The sequence below is a fragment of the Channa argus genome, chromosome 12, assembly GCF_033026475.1.
Source record: "Channa argus isolate prfri chromosome 12, Channa argus male v1.0, whole genome shotgun sequence".
In the NCBI taxonomy this organism is placed as follows: domain Eukaryota; kingdom Metazoa; phylum Chordata; class Actinopteri; order Anabantiformes; family Channidae; genus Channa; species Channa argus.
In genome coordinates, this window is record NC_090208.1 from 10,707,279 (window position 1) to 10,728,584 (window position 21,306).

General features: G+C 39.7%; 1 protein-coding gene across 12 annotated transcripts in view; it reads left to right on the plus strand.

Moving 5' to 3' along the window:
- The window catches only part of LOC137137714 (sodium/potassium/calcium exchanger 2-like), a 38,952-nt gene extending 23,486 nt beyond the window's left edge, over positions 1–15,466 (plus strand). For 6 of the 12 annotated variants that reach the window (XM_067524333.1, XM_067524336.1, XM_067524331.1 and 3 more), the window contains 7 exons: positions 1,851–1,901; positions 5,338–5,436; positions 7,725–7,807; positions 12,618–12,752; positions 12,889–12,978; positions 13,366–13,532; positions 14,167–15,466. In XM_067524333.1, coding sequence (XP_067380434.1) covers positions 1,851–1,901; positions 5,338–5,436; positions 7,725–7,807; positions 12,618–12,752; positions 12,889–12,978; positions 13,366–13,532; positions 14,167–14,416 — 875 coding nt within the window. In that variant the 3' untranslated portion in view covers positions 14,417–15,466. The remainder of the gene's footprint in view (positions 1–1,850; positions 1,902–5,337; positions 5,437–7,724; positions 7,808–12,617; positions 12,753–12,888; positions 12,979–13,365; positions 13,533–14,166) is intronic. The other 6 variants (XM_067524339.1, XM_067524340.1, XM_067524341.1 and 3 more) reach the window with 3 other exon arrangements.
- The last annotated feature ends 5,840 nt before the right edge of the window (positions 15,467–21,306 follow it).

Below are 21,306 nucleotides of genomic sequence, written 5' to 3' on the forward strand. Positions count from 1 at the left end.
TTGTGGGTTAATTGCCCTCAGAGCAGCCTGAGGTAGAGGCCAGTCGTACAGTGATAGTGCACTTCAAACCCAAATCACCTAATCATATGGGAAATGAGGCACTTTTCCGGGAGTGCAGCAGATGAACGAGACACTCTGCAAAGAGATGTGTTTTCATCTCATTAGATTAGGTTTTCGGGCCTGCCAAGTGTCGCATTTGGCATGAGATTCACACCATAATCCCCTCACATGTGAGTGGACTAGTTGCCCACTGGTAGGCTGAGTTGGATTTAGTGTGAGTGCGTGTGGGCTTGTGGGTGTGGGCATATACACTACTTACTGATCTGTGTACCTACTACTTGTACAAAATTATAAATCTAGGGCTGGTTCACCAAAAAAAAAAAAAAAAAAAAGCCTAAACGTTTACAGTTAAAAATTGGCACATAAACTCTTCATAACACGTGTTTTGAATGTGGCATTTGGTTGCCACAAGGTTGCTTTTCCAATGCTTTCAATTTGTTGTGTACATTTTTCCAATGCCTACTTGAGTGTGTTTTTCCAAGCTTAGAGCAGCCTCCTGGTCTGAATTCATCAGAATTATTCACCTTGATGAGTTGATTGTTTGTAAAAAAAAAAAAGGGTAAATAATTTGACGGCAGAACATGGGGGAAAGTTCTAGGAACCAGCACGATGGTACACGCAGTATTGATCTGCCTCCAAATTGGCAATGATGTCCATCCACGTGGCACAAACAGAGGAAAGACCTCGTATTTCACCTCGAGTGAAGTGTGTGGTTTTCTCAAGAAAATAGTTTTCCCCCAGATAGTTGCTGTAATACACAGAAAACACTCTGTTTGTGGTTGCAAATGATCACAGTGAGATCATTGGATTATTCCAATTAAGAGGACATTGTTTGTTGAAAAAAAGATATCCGTTATTCTTTGAACATCACAAACAAAATTGTCATTATTCCCCTTGTTTTTAAGTGGAAGAAGATATTTCCGACATCATTATACTTGAAGCAGCTCCACTAGTACAGTAGACGATTGGTCTGGTCAAAGCAGCACTAACAACTGAATCCCCAAGTTATTTAATGTTGGAAAGGGCAGAACAGCTCCAAGCTGTGAGCTGCTTTTCCGAGACAAAAGTACAGCGTGGGAGTGTGGGAGGTATAGAGTCTTGTGTTCTGCTGCTTCACAGTCAGCTGTTGCTGCAGGTTCGAATTCCCGGCCAATTCATCATGCTGATGTGCTGACCGTCTGTTTACTGGGGCACAAAGAACTGCTACAGTAAGGGAATCAAATTAATTGTTCGAGTTTTTTAGTGGAAATAAAATGCTGAATCACCAGGCCTCTGGATGAGCTGCATGCAGAGGAGAAGAGGACTCATATTTTTTTGTTGCATGTTGACCCAGTAAATTCTCTTCCGACTTTCCTGTTCTGTTCTGTTTGTTTTTAATACATCATTGTATAAACCTCTTATTATTTTTATAGTAGCATATTAACTGACCTCCCCCACCCCCACCCCCACCCCCCTCCCGCCACCCCTCCCCTTTTCTCGCAAATCTTCTCTCGCAAACCTTCTCTAATAGCCATCTAACCTGTGCCACTGGCAGGTTCTTTTATCAGAGTTATTGTAAGACTGTAATGTATTTTATTTGTAATTCAATCCTTGCTGCTTTGTTTTGCACTTGTGCAGTGATGACTCGGAGAGAATTTTTCTTTCTGTATGTCACCCTCTTGTGCCCGTGTGAGTGTTTGTACACTATGTGATATAGAACCAGCGGACCTGTCTTGTTCTGTCATGTTCACTCTTTTCCTTTTCTCTGTGTGTTCGTTGCCTTACTCTTGTCTTTTGCTGTGATGTTGTAGAGCTTGGGACTTATGGGAAACTAAAATATTATCACTCAATGACTGAGGAAGGTAAGCCCGAACGTTTCACTTCTTGATTATTCGAGTCAGCTTCTCTCACCCCTCTTGGTTTTCCTCCATCTAAATCATGAAACACCTCCAAACCCCCTTTTTTGTTTTTTTTTATTTTTTTTTTTTTTTGCTTGTGACATACAGTTTGCACCATTTTAAGTTCAACCTCTCTGGGATTTCACTGGCATAAGTGCAAATCATGGTAGTCATGCCATTTTGTAAATTGATTTTTTTTACTTATTTTGTTTTTTTCATTCTCTTTGGCTTAATATTTTTTTCTGCTCTGAGAATATGTACATACATAATAGGTGTTACTGTGTGTACTGTTTGTATTGATTTTCTTTTTTTCTATTTATAACAACATACTAGAAAGAAATCTAGCAAATTACAGTCATGTGTTGCTTATGTTTGATTCTGCGAGAAAGCCACTGCTTCTTAATAATGTACTTCACTAAATTTAAAGACCTTTACTATTATGCTCACTGATGAAACCACACATAAACACAAATCCACACGCCATACCGTGCCCCATGCTCTCACACTGTGAGGAAACATAAGGCACATGGTTTTCTCTTTTCTTATTTTCTCTCTCTCTTTTTTTTTCTTCTTTCTTTTGGCCCTGTTACCCATCTGCATTGCTGAAAAAACACAGTACATCATCCATGCCTCAGCATTCACTTGAAGGGTCCACTTGCACAAGCAGGGCTTGCACAAACGTAAGACGTACGATGCTGAATTTGGCTAACTGGAGTGACTCATCCACCCAGTGGTTACGTAACAGGCAGAGCTGACAGGGAAAATGAGCTGTGTAAGATGGCAAGGGAAAGGTTGGACTTGGTTATTCTCAAAGACTCTGCAATTGCTTCATCATTATGCAAATTGTGTCCTTTTGACAACGTATGCGGCCCAAATGGACCCCCAGGAAAGACAATTTCCACAATGCACACAGACTGAATACAGCCATTTCATAAAGAAAAACCTCATCTTAATTATCTTGTAGAAGCTTTTGTTTGAACATAGGCAATGTGCTCCCCCTCCTCCTTTGTGCTCTCTTTGATTCATGTACTTTGGAGGGAACTGTGAGGTTTGATGAGTATTTTCATTTTGGAGACATTTCCCTGCTAAGGCAAACCTCTTCGGTCAAGAAGACCTTTTATATGACATTTTCATTAATAAATACAACATTTAGAAACTGCTCTTAAAATTTGCAACAAACAAGAGCTAAATGTAAGACCAATCTGGCTGCATGGACACTGTGACAGCTCAAGTGAAAGCTGCTGCTTGTGAAATAGCCATAGCTGGTTTCAACTTAAGTTTGCAGTTGGGTGCAAAAGTTTGCATTCCCTTTTTGAAAAAGTTTTTTTTTTTTTTTTTTTTGGTTGTTTTTTTTTTTTTTTATCAACGTAAAATTTAATGCACATTTGGATAGTGCAAGGGGCAATTTATCAAAAGTTTTTAAAGTTTAATTTTTTTAAATGTATCTAGAGGGATGCTACCTTTTGCACGAATATAATTTTCATTATTTTCATCAGTATTTTTTTTATTCTAGAACATTTGTTTTATACACTCCTTGACCATTTTTGTTGTTTCTTATGGTAAATTTATACCAGTTGAATATGCATTATTATGATGTTAGGGTTAAGTTGTCATCCACTTATATTGACATAGCATTTATATTATCCTAACTTTTGCACCCAGCTGTATACATATATAAACAAAAAGAAAATGTCGTTCAATTTAATGTGGGTGATTAAGTTTATAATAGATAAATCCACATGAAAGGAGGAAGGATAAATGCTAACTCCTGCTAGAGCTTAGCAGATCTCAACAACTGTGATAACAGGTGCAATTCGTGTGATTTAGTGCAGTTAATATCTGAATTTATAATTTGTACCATATTAATTGGTAAGCTATAGGCTTCATCAAACCTGCTGCTACGTGTATACTCCAGCAGAGACAAACACTGCCTAAGATGAGCGATGCCAAAGCAGTGGAAAGTACGATGGCGTGTTGTGAATATGCATAGTATGTGCGTCTTTGTCTGCATGCGTGTGAGGGGGTGGATGTGGGGAGGGGCCATTTCTATGCCAAACTACAAAAAAGGCTAAGTGAGAGAAAAATGGTGTTTGCTGAAGATAGACGAGTGTGAAAAACAGAAGCGGTGGAGAAATGTAGAGTGAGACAGAGGAAGACAGGTGGACAGGCCAGCCGTGACTTGGGTCGGGTAACGATTTTCCAAGAAGGTCACAGACAGAGTTGACATGGCTGGGTGGAGTACGCATTGACGCGTGACTGTGTCCGCCACTGACAAATCAGCCATGCCCTTCCTAAAATGAAAAAGAAAAAAAAAATCTTTCAAATTGATTGCAGCAGGCTAATTTGGGACGAGCCAGGACATGCATGCAGTGACTGACACGCACACGAAGTGAGCGAAATTAAATATGGATACATGATGGCAACACTGCTAATGAAGCACGTGAACTAAATGAGTCCAAACTTTTTAAGACTGTACCCAGCCCGCATTGCCATGGAACAATAATATCTGCACGACAAGATGGTTATTTGAAATCCTATTGTTTCTTATCTCGGTACTGCTTTGTTGTCCATGCAAGTGTTGTTGGGGGGATTTCAGGCCTTAGGGATTTCATGGGAAGTCATTGTTCCACAAACCAGTGGCCAGTCATCGCTAGTCATTACGACATACGCAGAATTGCCTTGCGTGAGCCATTATTTGTAATGCCAAGAGGCCACGCTGCTTATGTAAGGCACAAGGGCATGCAGTTCACACGATGACTGGATTCAGTGCAGTCTGTTGCGTCATAGCGTCATCTTTCCACCATGAATAAACTTGCAGAATCATTAAGTGTTATCAGTAAACATAATGTTATCAGATTTCTAGATTAGTTTTGTTTTGTGTGACGATTTGCACACGGCTACTGTACCAATAAAAATAGTGAAGACTTCAATACAGTGACTGTTATATTTCTCCTTATATATTTGAAAATACTGTGTTAAACCTGTTATTTTTTGATATGTTGTGATGCTTTTCCTGGCAGAACCTTTGATTGCTTTAAGTTTCCGGCTGGCCTCTGACATCTCGTGCGACTTTTTGAGAGAAATGTACACGAACAGTGTATCTGACCTCCAGAAGGTAGATCTCCTCACAAGAGATTCTCTCTTTGCTGGCTTAGCCTTCACCAAACACTAGGACATTGCAGGATCATCAGTATATGATATGCTATGTCACACTGACTGTCGATGTTATTTAAACGGCAGTTTTGTGTAACGCCACCGTCCTGTTTACACTGTGCTTTTGAAATGTGACTCGTCTGGGGTCAAAGGTGACAGCAAAGGAGATCTGACTGGGATGGGGCCGAGAGGCTGCAGTGTGCAGCGCTTTCTTCCTTGTTTAACAACTGTGGCGATTCTCTTGCAGGTAAATTTCGAGAGAAGGCATCCATCCTTCATAAGATTGCTAAGAAAAAATGCCAAGTGGAGGACAGTGAGAAGGCTAATGGAGTAGCAAGCTGTTCAGGTAAAAGGTCTTGGCAAGTTTATTTTCCTTAGATATAAGAGAGCTTTTTTTTTTTTGTAGAGAGTTAAAGGGGAAGATGCCACACTCATTGTTTGTATCATGAGGCTTCCATCAGTGGCTAGTTAGCCCCTTTTAGCATAAAAAACTAGACATAGGGTACCAGGTAGCCTAGGTCTAGATCTCCACAAGGGCAACAACATTTGTCTATCAAGCACCTTTAAGACGCAACAATTAAAAAAGCAAACCAAAAAAAAGAGCTATCAAGTGGATTCACATGATGGCAGGGGCCCTGCTGCGTGGTCTAATTCCCGAATTATGTTTCTACTGTGTTTTTAAACTGAAAATTTAGATTCTCCCCAAATTTTGGAAACTAATCACAGGAAAGTGAGTAGCAGAAGGCCTGGTGCCTCAGTGGTAGAGCATTGGGATGGGATGGAAAAGGCAGCGGGTTTGAATCCCACCCCACCAGGTGTGGCCCCGCCCAGCCATTCATTGGTGGCCAGGAAGGCGTAAAATCACATGCCAAATCATTGTGCGGAACACGTTCCGCCGTGGCGACCTCTGAAGGAACAAGCCGAAAGCCTTTGATCCTCACAGGAAAGTGAGTGCTGTTGAATCTCACTGTGAAATCACATGTAACAATTAAGTCAGATATGTGGGAATAAGCCCACCCCATCGCCCAGCTGTTATGCTGAGCAGGGGGCAATTTAAACTCAGAATTCAGAACCTTATCCAAATTGACACTCAGGGCATACGGAGCCATACATGTTTGCACAGAAGGCAGGTGAAGAGTGAGGCAACACGTGTTCTCATTGGCTGGGCTTAAACTTAGAGGCCACACCTCCAGCCATTCAGAGTAGGGGCTCATGAATAATGTCAATGTTTTGTGTCAATAGCTTTTGAACAGCCTGGAGTTTGTTAAAAAAACAGCCTGTTTGTAAAAATGGATTTACAGATATGTGAACAACTTTGGTTGAAGTTAATTTTACATATAGCCAAAAATCACAAAATTTAGCTTAGGGGCTTTACTGTATGTACAACATTCCGCACCCACGTATCCGATAAGGGAAAAACACGCTAATGCAACTGGCTTTTGGCTGTGGCTTCAAATTTAACATACAAACATGAGGGAGATATCAATCTTCTCAACCGACTCTTGGCAAGAAAGCAAATAAGCACATTTTCCAAAATGTCAAACACTTCTATTCACATCAGTTTGATATATTCCCCCTATTATTGTCTAGGAAGGTCCACTGAATTAGTTAACGAGCACCAAATGTTAACCAAGCATGACATTATCAAGAACTGCCTGATTGATTGCAAGTGTTGTCTTCAAGCAGTATTTAAATCAATCACGGTCACTGCCAAGCATAATTTATGTGTTTTTCCCTTTAAAGAGCGCTGGACCAAAGGATAAACAAGAGGCCAGAGAAAGTGCTTACATCACAAGGTGTAGTCAGAGCAGCAGAATCAAAGAGAGACCTAGATATTTATATACACGGCAAAAATATGCTAACAGCACAGTGTTACCACATTAGCATCTTAATCAAAATGTTGACTGGCGTAGTTTACTTTTCAGGCCTCAGATATCTTAAAATGAGTCTGCAGGTTTTTGCAGTGTCCCAATTTCATCTGTCACCTCACGGTATCCAAGGCAGTGAGGTCATTTGTGGCACGATAGTGATATCAAGTCACATTATCCGTCTGAGAATTGTTCTAATTGTGTCACCACCACACTCGGATTAAAGCAATTTCCACGGCAATTATTGTTTTATGATCTGATTACATGGCTTTTGGCTTTTTGTGTTTTAATAAGGGCTGTTAAGTAAGTCTGGCCTCAAATGAAAGAGAGTCAAACCAGCCACCAGGAAATGATGTGGGAGAGGGACGAGTGTCAGTTCATGGTTCAGATATTTAATATAAAAAGGAAATATTATTTGGACAGACTTGTACAGTACATGTTTGTTTCTTTTAAATAGACCTGAAGTTGTACTGTTCTCATTAAAACACAGAGTGATTAGCCAAATCACAATGACACAGACTGAGGGAGGCCAGGCAATTAATTATTGCTGATTAATTTGTCAATTTATCTGGGTATTTTTTTTATATATACTTTGTGCCTAGAAGGGTGAAAAGGCTTAATTACTCAACAGTGTTGTTCCCCACTGTCCCCCACCTCTTTCCACATCATCCCAACTAACACTTTCATGTTTTCACTATTTGAAGCAGTGGCAACCTTGTTTCCTAAAAAGATTACTTTACTTAGTACTTCTTAAACCTTCCCACAGACAAGAACCTTCCAAACAGCTCGAGTGTGGAAGTGGAAGTGACACCCCCGATGAATGGTACAGCAGGACAAGAGGGTGAGGCGGTAAGTACACATAAATGTACACACATGACAGCAGAGGGGAAAACCACAGTCCACGGCATTGTCTTTCTGACCCCAAAATCCCTCGTCCGACTAACGGGTCACGGGGTAAACGAGCAACAAAACTGAGAGTCCGATATATCAGAGTTAAAAGAGACCTTATCAATATTTTATGCGTCCCATCTGTGTCTGTGTTCCACCTCGAGTGTGATGGATGCAAAGGTTGCACCGACTATGGCACAGGTCACTACTGCTGGTACTTTCCCAGCATGCACTCGAGTGAGTTCCTCCGTCTTCCGCCAGGCCTGCCAAAGACTCGCCCGCTCCCGCTGACTTCTGTAATCACACTCCTCACTCACCTGCTGTTCCCCCACCGCTGGGTGCTCAAACATGAACACACTCTTACACATAAACACGCGCCTCAAGAAAAACGAGCACGTTGCTTGACGTACGGCCAGGCACCGAGATCCTCAGGATGGGACCAGCCGCAGTTGGGGCTGGCGTGAGTGATGATGGCGGGGCTCAGCAACCAGCCAGGCTAGCAGACGGTCCTGGGGCAAGATGGCAGTGATTCAGAGTTGCACATTGAGAAGGAAGCACGCAGAATAGTCAGGCGTCCCAGTTATTGCCATGACCAAGAGTAACCCCAGGACTGATTTAACTCTACTAAATGCACCAAAACGTTTTAATCTTGGTCTGGGAGGATAATGTCCATGCAAAGGATTTGCAAAGGCATTGCAAATTGCACACAATACCCTCCAAGAGGCTATATGATCGTTAATTTAAGATTTGACCAATCCACCCTTTCTATGAATAACATTGTGTTTGAAGCTACAAAATCTTAGAGTTAAAGTGTTGATACTGTGGCTCTTTGAAATACAGCATTCGTACCAGGTAGGCTACAGCAGTCTATTGGTACAGTGGTCTCTAAATACAAACGATTTTAGAATAGACCAAGTCAAGTCAGGTCATTGTGACGGACATATTTTTAGAGCAATTTTTGGAGATGACCAAAGTGCTATACAGAAAGAAAGATAGTGTATATAGTTTAATAATTAAAAACAAAATAAATATATGTGCACTAGACCAGATGAAACTTTTTATCGTGACATTAAAATTTAAAGGCAGTGAAAGCCTTTTTCTTTATAAAGGTGGCCCTTTTAGTCAAGATTTAAAATTGTTCATAGATGGCGAAGATCTGACAGAGAGTCTGGGCACAGCAACTGTCGAGGCTTGGTCACCGTTTGATTTTGACTGGGAGTCAGGAACAGAGAGAAGCAACTGATTAAAGGATCTAAGGGGGTCTGGGTTTGGAGGAGACCTGTGATGAAGGATGCACCCAAACCATGCAAAGCTTTAAAAATAAATATGAACATCTTTATTCAATAGTTGAAAGATAACCAGTGAGGGGAGGCTAGTGCAGGGTAGGTATGGTCTCCAGGCAGGAGGCTTTTTGTTGACTTTTAACATATTTCAGACATGTGAAGTACGACTTGAAGTAAGCATTTCTCATCCTCAAAAAACTGTAGACTATAGGAGTTTGCAGCCGGTATCACATGCAGATCAGTAATAGGGGAATTCCCTAGTGGAAAAATATAATGTAATTAAAAAGGGGCCCTGGTTGGAGCCATGGGGCTGTACACAAGAGACAGTAACAGCAGGAGATGAACAATTATTGATCACGGCCGGTACAGCCCTTTGTCTCATAATGACGTTGTATACAGTGGTTTATTGTTTTGAAAGAAGCAGAAATGTCTAACAGCATAAATTGTTCAGCATGTTCAGATCCCCGTGGAGCAGAAAATGTGAAGAAGAAGAACGGACTCTGTCCTATGGTGCATTCTAAAACCCGTCTAAGATAATTGATTTAAGATCATTTTTTCACTCTTGGTCAGCATTTCCCTAAAACTTCTGTTAAAGCAAAGCATCTCAAACTGACATTTTGAGGTGAAGACAGAAAACGTGATGGATGGAACATAGAAACACATTTTCCAGGTGGTGCTTCACAGAATTTGGAAGAGCTGAACACTTATTGGCATGCCTAATTCTCACATGCTACTATTTTTAGCAGTCTGTCCCACAGTGCACCTGTCTGTGTCAGCCAGGAAGTGGCTGGGAACAGCTAACACCTTCACACGCCAGAGGCCCCATCACACTAATTGTTCAATCCCTTTCGAATACATTGGCAGCCAAGCAAAGAGAATAAGAGGATGGTTAAGGTCAAATTAAAATCTGCAGCAGACTTCTAGCACAGTTCCTGGCACCTTTTTTTGTTGTTTGTTGTTGTTGAAACTCTTGAGAACTGTGCCACTGATTTTCAAATTTCCCAAAACACCCTATAGAACGTCACACTGATCTGATTCTGCCTTTATGACAATCAGTTTTCTACTCTCAGCACACATTTTTGAATATTTATGATTTTTTGACACTCCCCTATTTACTTCTTTAAATAACATCCTGGGAAAATAAAAGACATAATCAACAAGATCTTATGATTCACCCTACCTATTCTATCTAAACTGAAATGAAAAAACATTTGTTTGTGTATTATTATTTCTATTACGGGTTTCAGGATGGAAGTAATATCTGATTTAAATCTCTCTCTGCTTTTCTTTTCGCTAAATAGTATGAGAATTGAATATCCAGATGGAGCTTCTGTTGAGAAAAAAAAAAAAAGAAAAAAAATCCAAATAGCAGCTGCTGGTGTTCACGCTAGGCAGTAGTTGCAATAGTACATTAATAACGAGTTGTTTACCCCAAAAAATCGATTATGAAAAAGGAGGCATTGCTTTTATCAAAATAGTCAAACACTTAAAAGAAATGCGTGTAGTTTTTATAAAGAAGAAAATTAAATGGAAAGTGTGTAATCATAGTAAGACTTAATTGACATGAGCATATTTAAAAAGGGGACAAGCTTTAGTAAAGATAAAAGTTATTTTACATAGAGCTAAATTACATCCTTTCCACGATTCTATAAATAAGATCCCTTTCCCGCCTCGTCATAGATGTGCTTACATTTTTTTTTCTTTTTAACATTTGTACCAGTTGTATCTTTGTTGCATAACTCCAGGAGCCGGCACGAATGGTTCCCTCTGGGGGGTAAAAAAACTGCAAATGTCACGCCTTCCCCTCGCCACTCTGTTGTGCCTGGTAAAAGTCAGTGCCTTTAAACTCGGAGGTGGCAGTGTTGCCAACTGAGGCACCACGGGGCAGGAAAGGCCCCCAATGGTCTGGCATTTGGGAACCAAGTCGGAGTGGGGAATGCCAGCTCTATGGGGTACTTTATCACATATCCATGAAAGAGCCGCAAGACGAACTGCCATGTGATACATTGAAAGTTTTTGTGCTAGAACATAAAAAGCTTGTATTAGTATTATCTGGCAAACACTGCGGTCAATACGTAAAAGCAGTAATAAAAACCGCTCATGTCTGTACATCTTTGAAAAGTAGTAAATTGGGTTGAGAATCTTGTCAAAGCCTGTGGTTTTTGGTTGTAGGCCTACTAAGAGAAAACAATGCAGCCATCTGGACATGGAGAGGAGGAGAAATCATAATGCGAAGTGTAAGTGATACAAGCGCTGCCTTTTGTTTGCAGCTCCGATTGCCAAGGTTACCAGGCAATACTCAACAGCAGTAGCTGCCGCAGCAGGATGGGCTCCATATGATTCATGCAGAAACCATCTTGGAAGAGTTCTGCCTCACTATCTGGGTGTTTCTTAGCTGATGTGATTGCAAATGTCAAGACTTAAATCTTTTCTTGGGAAAATAATTTCCGAGCAACATCTGTTATCAACATCTGTCCTACTGTATTTTTTCTTCCTACCATATGTGCTCTGCACCCTTTTGCTGCATGTTTAACCTTTGCTCACATCACTCTCAAAAGGGCAGGAGACTTTTCCTAGGTCACAAGTGTTTTTTGCTCAGATCTGCATGTGTGGACATGTTTTTTGTTTTTGTTTTTTTTTTCCAGGTCCCCACTGCTCCGTAGCGTCTTGTACTGTATAATTAGATAAAAAGACACCTGAGACATTTTTCCCCTCAGTGAAGGTTTAGTTGTTGTAACATTAATGTTCTCTAGTAGCAGAATGGTTGGTTGACAATGTGCTTTTGTAAATGCAGACTGGTAAATGAAAGGTCATTCGTCTTTCTTGCCCACCTGGCACTGCCATAGTATGTGCCATGCAGACGGTGACACCTTATCTGATGCTGATCCACAGAGAGGTGACAGTCTTCAGCTCACTTGGCATATTCCAGTGGCAGGACCAATCAGACCCCGGGGGGTCTGCCGATGCAGCTCCCATGAGCAGTCGGCAGTGATGAGCCGCTGATGACTGGAGAGGCAGAGCCCTTCAAGCTTGGCACAATTTCCCAAACCACAGTCGTCATACTCCTCTGCTCTAAGGTCACGGCGGAGCAGAGGCGCATGCACGTCCAGAACTTGCCATCAATTTCTGCCGACCTCTGTGCCGTCTTCTCCCCCTTGAAGTGCTTGTGTTGCAGGAGCGCTGCTGCCTCCCGGGATAGTTGCCATGGAGAGGCAAATCCCAGTGAGACTAGTTATCAAGCTAAAGGAGACACTTAGAGTGTAATGAATTTTTTTTAGGCACCTGTTTAGGTTTACTCACCAGTGCTCAGTGCTTTGCCCATGACTTCTCTGAAATTCATTTAATTATAAAGACATAATAACGAGACAACCTTATGTGAGGTAAAAAGTAAATGTTTCAGGCGCGTTGCCAGTTCTGTTAAATGTTTTGTAACTTTTGTCTCCTTTCCCCTTTTTTTTTTTTTTGAACTCTTTATTGTCTCCCCTTAGGCTGAGGATGAGGAGGAAGAGGACCAGCCTCTGAGCCTGTCTTGGCCTGAATCTAACCGCAAGCGCTTCACCTACCTCTTAATTATACCTATCGTTCTCCCCCTGTGGCTAACACTGCCTGACGTCAGGAAAGCGGTGTGTGTTCTGTGCATGAAGGACCGATAGAGACCAATTTTGACTGTCTGCTAAACCAAAACCATTTGGAAGATCAGACATTTTCAGTTTTAATTGAATTTTCGTTTTAAATTGACTCTTTTGTTTCGTCTTTCAGTCATCAAAGAAGTTTTTTCCCATCACCTTCTTGGGTTCCATTTGCTGGATTGCAGGCTTTTCATACCTAATGGTGTGGTGGGCTCACCAGGTACACTGTTCCTCAGTTTGTTAAGACAAGGCATTGTGAAAGTATTTGAATGTTATGTAATCACGACAGCAGTCCCACAAGAAAAATACTGCCAACTAAGAATAATGCTTATCAAAAAAAAAGGGGCAAGAAGAAAAGTTGTTTTCTTCTCAATTTCCTTTCCTTGAGATATAAAATGAAACCATATTCTGTTATCCCCCCACTCATAATAACTGTCTTATTTAAAATAAAGAGATTGTCAAAGCTGGAGTTTGCTCACCTGCATCACAGCTCCCAAGCATCACAAAGAAATTAAAAATAGCTGGAACGAAAGATTAGATTTTATTTACTCTAAAGCTTAGTTTCTTTCTTTTTTTCATCTCTCTTCTTTTTTTTTTTTTTTTGCAGGTTGGAGAGACCATTGGGATTACTGAGGAGATTATGGGCCTGACTATATTAGCAGCTGGAACCTCCATCCCTGACCTCATCACCAGTGTTATTGTGGCACGCAAGGGGCTCGGTGATATGGCGGTATCCAGCTCCGTAGGCTCCAACATCTTCGACATTACTGTTGGGTGCGTGCATCTTCTGGACCTGATTTGAGTTTGTGCAGAGTTTACATTTAAAAACTGCATTTTATTACAGTAGGTTATTGTAAAAAACACTGTAGAGTGATGCTGTTTACATGCTCTGAAATGGCCAAATAGTGCTTAAATTATAGTTCTTAAAGTATCTGCTTTAGGACATTTTGATAAAGTAACAGCAAAAGCTACAGCAGGCTTGTGCATAGACAGCAAAGCTGCAGCATAACATCCTAATATACAACTCTAAATCCTGCAAGCATCACTGCAGGAAGGTTGAACTACATTGTGTCAGCAATAACTAGATGTTCAGCTGCTGCTAAGTTTCTCTTTAATTTCGTTTTGTCTGAGTTACAGGTTTATCATCGTTGTCACGTTGTGAGTCATGTTACCATGATGTGTTATATATTTGCTATGCTCTGCCGAGTGCGAGTAACCTAATATCCCTAATGTCAAAATATATCGTATAATATCGACTTGCTTCACATTCTCATTGGTTTATGATAGGCCACCTGTTTGGCCGGAATTTGCTTTTTGGTGGAGGTTTGAACCCACAATTTGTAAAACGTAACCGTGACAAACTAAAGTAGATATCCTGTAAGGGTCGTGTGCCTTTGTGTATTTGCAGACTGCCATTCCCCTGGCTCCTGTGGTCCTTGTTGAACGGGCTGAGACCAGTGCAGGTCAGCTCCAACGGCCTCTTCTGTGCCATCGTGCTTCTCTTCCTGATGCTCCTCTTTGTCATCATTTCCATCGCCGCCTGCAAGTGGCGCATGAGCAAGCTGCTTGGCTTCATTATGTTCATGCTGTACTTTGTCTTCCTGGTGCTCAGCGTCATGCTGGAGGACAAGGTCATTACGTGTCCGGTGTCCATCTGAGGGCGAACTTCCTCTCCCACGTCCCCTGTACCATGACCACTACCACCATCCTTATTGTCTAACCGACCTTTGTGACCCTTTACCCCAGGAATAAAAGAAGAATGAGAAGTCCAGGACTAGAGGACAATAAAATAAAGATAATAAAAATATGACAGAATATATTTTTGGTGAGCAGATGGTGGGAGCAGTTAACATAACAAGACTTTGCCTTGGCTGGTTTCACATGTTGTAGACTGAATCTGAGTGGATTTTTATTTTAATATGATAATTTAATTGACAGGTAATGGGGGGTTAGGGGAGTATCAGCCAAATATAGAAACATTATGCATGCCATTAGTGTCATTAGATGAGCTGGAAACTTCAACTACGCCTGTAGGTTTGAGGACATTGACCTTTAGGGGGTGGAAAAGCAGAAGATGCACTCTACGAAACGTCTCATAATGAATGCAGTTGACTGAGATGAAATTGTGAGCATGTATAAACTATTCCACAAACCAAGATGCTGGCACCAAGAGTTAACTGGAATTAGTATTTGAAGAACTGGGAAACCCCGTGGATGAAGATTTAGTTCCAAAGTATGTTTCCTGTCTGGTGGTAATGAATGAAAAGACTTTCCTGTGGCACCTGAGCACCAAGGAATTAAAGACTCCTTCTGAGCAGATGAACTTCTTTGACTTCTTTTTTTTTTTTTTTTTTTTTTTTTTTGCAGATTCATCTATGCTCAGTCTGAGTGATGACTTTAAGTTTTCCCTCTTCCCTGCCGCATGTCATTTTCCACTAATGAATGTCTCTTTCAGAGGATACTTTTCTTTTTCTTTTTGATTAAGTAGCATTAGATGTATTGTAGCAGGATTAGTTGACATAGGGTCCTCTTAGCAATCTGTTCCTTTTTTATTTTATTTTATTTTTTTTGCCAATGAACACACGTTCTGATTGTACAGACTTTTTCATGCTTCACACGCACCGAATGACAAAGGCAGGAAAAACTTTAGCCTCTAAGACATATTTGCTAGCCTTCAATATCCTGGAAAGAACGCATGAGTACATTAGGCCCATTGAAGTTCCATAATTAAGTCAATGTCAAAATAATAACATTTGAAAAAAAACTTGACAGTGTTTAAGCGTCATGTTTGATCTAGATTAGTCAATGTGTTAGTGCTTTGTTCACAGTAGAACTAGGCTCAACTCACCGACTGGTTGAGCTCCTGCAGTAGTAGTTTCAAGGAGTCAACTGCATGTAAAGAAGAGAAAAAAAAAAAGACACTTGGAGGTAAAGAATTATAAAGCAACATTTACAAAGTTGTATACCAAAATGTATACTTTTTCGAACATGTTTCATAACTTCTTAATGCAAACCAGTGCTCGGACTCTTATGTAGAAAATGTCAACATGTATGGTCAATGATATCTATCAAACTTGTGCGATTTTCTTTTTCTAATCAAAGGTGCTTTTGTGTGCATGTGTGCAGTCTGCATTTGGAGTCATCCTACAATGACCATTCCTTAAATTTATCTATAAACAGGGGTTATACTACCAGTATTTTGCAACTAACTGCAAAAAAGTACACACCAATATTGTGTTTTATACTGGAAACAGACATTATAATCACAATCTGCATAGAATGTGGAAACCGCGGGTTTAACAGCAATATATTCTGTGTCGTCGTTGAGTCGCATCCCCTTCCCACGCGCCTGTCCCCCCGCTGTCCTCCCTGTCCAACGTGGTCCAAAACCTTCCTAACAAATAGTGGGTGACCGTTTCTGCTAAAATTGCCCGAGTCCTGTCCTCGTCAAGAAAACACCCGCTTTACCTCAGCACAACCTCTGTACAGCAGCTTAGTAGAAATTAATTGTAAAATAATAGTAAATAGATTCTCTGAATGTGTGAGGAAAATGCATGTAAGGACTTTTTGGGCTGGTTACCCACTGACTGTACAGTTGAGCTTAGATCAGCTATATATGTTCACTTTTATGCATCCATTCAGAGAGAAACGCCAAGAACCCATTGGTTTTACTTTGTAAATATAAACTCCCATTGTTTGCAAGAACCAAATGGTTCACACATGTATTTTCTTCACTTTTATTTAGTTAGTTTTTGTAATGATGAACGGAATCACACACTGATGCTACATGTCGGTGGCCCTTTAGTATCAACCAACAACAGAAAAGTATTTATTTTTAGACTACTCAACATCTCATTTGCATATATTAAACGGTAAATATGCCTGATCAGTTTCTGGTTAGAAAATGAGGGCTTTACATACCATATTGCCTCCTCGGATTTAACAAATGTAGGATTGAGTGTTGCTTCTTCCATGGTTTGTGACTTTTGGTTCCGGTTGCAAAATGCATTGGAAAACAAAAGCGCGATCTCTGCATAAACCACAATCACAAACTCAATAACTGGTATGTGTAGTGTCTGCTCTCATATTGTATATTTATTGTATATTACTTGAGCATTTCTACCACCCAGATCCAGACCCACAGAAAGGCCTCTATGGTGACTCAACTACTTAAGAAATTCTCCCGTACACGTTTGCCTTTCAGCTCGTCCCTCAGAGCGTCCACATCCTGTCAAAGTGGTCACACCTCACCTGTAGTTTCTACACAGCAGTTTAACATTGTTTGGGGAATGTATTTACTCAAACTTTTGCGCTTAGAGGATGAAGAAGGTGAGAAGTTTGACACCATTCAAATACTGCGACGCGTCATCTAAAGGCGACGAAATGTTCCTCCCACCATCGTGAGGCCCCCCCCCCATTTTACTTATTACAGTTTGTTAACTATGTATAAGAAAACAAGGTAAAAACTACAAACTTTGGTCTTATGAGCGTCAAAGAAAGACTAGTTTTCCACTTTTTGTGCTGAGATAAGACGACTGTCAAAAATGAACTTACCTTGCAAGCTCCATTTTTGATATATCTTGTTTGTTCACTTTACAGAAACAATATGTAAAAATTTACGAATGATAAGACTTTTTTTTTTTTTTTCCCTCATTCGTTGTGATAAGATAAACTTTTTATGCGGGGCTAAGAAAGCCAAGCTAGCATTTGATGAGCTAACTTAAGTCAGCCAGTCTTAAAAACAGATAACTGCTGGGATCAATCTCCTCATTTAATGCCCGGCAACAAAGTGAAAGTGCTCATTTCCCAAAATGTTAAACTACTTGCTTTAACAGGTCAACAGGGAAAAAGCTGGAGCTTAGTTGACCGTATCAGAATCAGAAATACTTTATTAATCCCTAAGGGGAATTTCCACTATGGTCATAGATGTTTTCTATATCTGCGCAACTGCATTTGTACCCCTACTTTATGAATATCTTTTTCCTTCCCCAACATTCCCAAAGTTGTGTGAGAGCATAAAAGTTTGGGGAAAAGAACATAAGGAAATAATCTTGGCACTGATTGTGGTTTGCCAGGGTGAGAGCTGACCACTAATGAACATTTTTGCACTGTCAATGTTTTATTTTCTTGGTGTTAATGTTAGATTTGATTAAGGTGTACATATATACAGATATGAAATAACCATATAATCTATACGTGTAAAAGAAATATGTCTCTTTACGTAAAAACACAAAGTATATAATAAAACGAATAAAGATGATAATTCAAATATGCAAAAAAAAAAAATGTGTTTGCTGGTTCCACATTACTGTCAGTACTCAGTAGTTTTAATTACTTTCAGGTAGTATTTACAATTATAACAAATGGTTTATAACACACTTAATGGAGTTTAAAGCTAATAGAAATTTTAGTTGCTTATCAATGTATTGATTGATAGTTATAACTTATTACAGCTATTTGATACTGTGCATAAGAAATATGTTAAATTTTCATATGAAATGATTTTCCACATAGCAAACAAATGTTACAGCATCTGTCAACACTGTCAATGACTAATTAAAGGACTTTTAAATAATATTATTAATAGTAATACCACCAATAATAATAATAATAATAATTTTACCTCTATTCCAGTTGCCTCCCACACTCAAATGCGCATTAGGTTAATTAGTGATCCTAAATTGCCTCTACGTGTAAACGTGAACTCAAATAGTTGTCTCTGTGTTGGCCCTGTCCAGGGTCCAGAGGCCCTGCCTCTCGCCGGATAAACAGTTAAGATAATGGATACTAAAAAGAGCTGGGAGGTTCTAATCACCAGTACATTGTACTTTGAAAAAGTCATGCAGAGTAGTGGTAACATTCACTTTGAAGATTCATGTAAGACTGTTTATTTAATTTAAGTGTATTAATTGTTGCACATTACTTGTCACAGCATATAAAAGCATCTTCCATACTGAGTTTTATCCCTGCACATGAGCAGTGGTTGGCTTTGTGTGCCTAGTTCCTGCACGCATGAAGCTAAATAGTGGACCACACCGCCCTCTTGTGATCAAACCCTGAGCCTGCACTATGACTAGAAGCAACAGTGAAGCAATCAATGCCTCCACCCACCTGAAATGATCTTTCAGCAGGCTTCAAAGGTTTCTGCTGAAGAGCCTTCATTTATCTTTCCAGAGAATTGTAACTCATAATTTTCCAACTATCTCTATATTTATGTCCTGCCATTTACCTAAAATTAATCAGAAATGCTTATAAAATGAATCAAACGTCTGGCTTTTGTCCACTTCGAAGGTTCCCCTAGGAAACAGATCTGTGTTTGTCTTTACAACAGTTATGACAGATGACTGTGGTGAGATAATGCAGATGTTTTGTCAGAGGTGAAGCAGATACTTTTTGTTTCTGTGTGACTAAACTTTGAGTCAGTAGGTGTCATCTTTTTCACCTCAAGGATCCTCTTTCACCCCACGGACTCTCAAGGGTCAGCTGGAAGCAAACATGAATGTGGGGCACTTTATCGAAGGGCAGCGATCCCTGCGTAGTTCGAAGGCTGGCCTGATGCACTTGGGGTGCTCAAGGACCCCTCTGCCATGGCATTAAAACCGTCCTACCAGGGTGGGGATTCTGCATTGCACTCTACAGAACTAGTAGAATGTGCGTGATAATATATGGGGTTGGATTTTTAAACTTGACCAGACAAGCATGGAATTCCTCACAAGTAGGTCTAACTGTCTTTGATGGTGGAATTCAATCCAAAGAATTGTTTGTTATAATAAGTCCTTTGGAAATACAGAAATCCCCAAGTGTTTCCTGCTAATTGGACTAAAACGTATTTTCCCACAGCTTGTTCTACGGCAACATCGATGCATGTTCCATGCATAGTGATGAAAATCTCCGGAAGAACCAGTTCATCTACATGATTTCTAAGGACTTTCCAGACACTTTCGTTATATTTTTTCCATATTTGTTGAGCTTTCCTCAGAAGTGTGCTTCCGTCTTCCAGGTATTCTCAGATTTGTTGTTGTAATCCCTATGAGTGGTTCATTTTCTCTGGAAACTGATCTTGCCTATCCCTATCCTCTGCAGTGAGTCAAACTGATTCATCACTGGAGACCCTTTTATTCTGAAAATGTAGAATCTACCTACTCCCAGTTTGAGTTTATGAAAGATCCCCCAGAGACGAGGTTTTCTCAGTCACTACTAATGCCAGCACTTTTCTTACTAATGTGATTACATTTCAAACATTTTCTGGATATTCTTGAAGACATGGTATTTGGTAAGTCTGTATTCTCTAAGTGTTGATTGGCTGTGCATGAGGAACTTATGAAATATAGTAGTATATGTTAGAATATTAACAAAAATTACTTATTATATTATTACACTTGAAAAATTAAAGCCAGACAAAGCCATGCACAGTACTAAGACCTTGAAACGGAAAGTATCTAAATGACAGTAAGCCACCATTTATTATCATGTAAACCTGGATTTCTATTACTGTGTCACTTCAAGAGGCCTTTTGTCCTTGTAGAACCTCTTTCTTTCCTCAGTGGGGTTTAGATGATGTTTCATGTGGATGTCCGTTTTTGTTTCAGTTTAGTTTTCAGAGCAGCTTTGTTATTTTTAGTTTCATTTTAGTGCTGATACTTCTACGCCAGTTCGAGTTCACGTCACGCTGTTGCTCATGAGGAAAAGACATTTACAACAGGATATAATTGTTTAAAGCTAGTAATGGGAGCTGCAGAAGTAGGCCATAGTAGTTAGTAGCTGTGGTAAACAAATTGATGCCTTCAGCTTAAGCACAAAGATTAGGTGTTTGTACTTTTTCTCCACTGGGTTGATTTGATGGGTACTTTTATTTTAGATTTAGAAGTGAAGTTTTGATTCATTACAGAATAAACTCTAGTATATGTATGCAAAAGTAGCTACTCCCCAACTAACATATTTAATAACATGCTGCTTCAGTGATAATAATATAATATTATATATAAATACAAAACACTAAAAAAAGGGCTATTCTGCATGTTGAGTACTTCGTAAAACTTTTACTTAATGGAGTATTATTACTGCTTGAGTTTGAGTACTTCTTTCACCTCTGATACATTATTTTAATTTTATAGTATAGTCCTTACTTTTGGTGCCATTTTAACTCCACTAGTGGCATTTTTCTTTTATCTTTTTATGAACTTATGTAATGTTACTGATATTAACATTTTCATTGTATGAGATTTTTGTGTATTGAAGTTAGAACCGACTTTTAAGTAGCATCCCAACAGAAAATTCACACGAAAAAACAACTGTACATGTGTGTGGTATGTGAAAGTGAAACTATAGGCAAAGTTTTTTTTTTCCTTTATGCTGATTTTATGTGAAAGAAACATATTTTTAAAATTATATTTAAATTTTCTGCCTGTTCAGATAAAAATCTAATTAACTGATCTGACTAGTCTAATAGTTGTTCTTCTCTATTTATGCCCAGAGAGGCACAAAACCCAAAATGTAGGTGTTGGCGAAAAAAACCCTGGTAGATAGAAAAAGGTTTTTATTTACGATC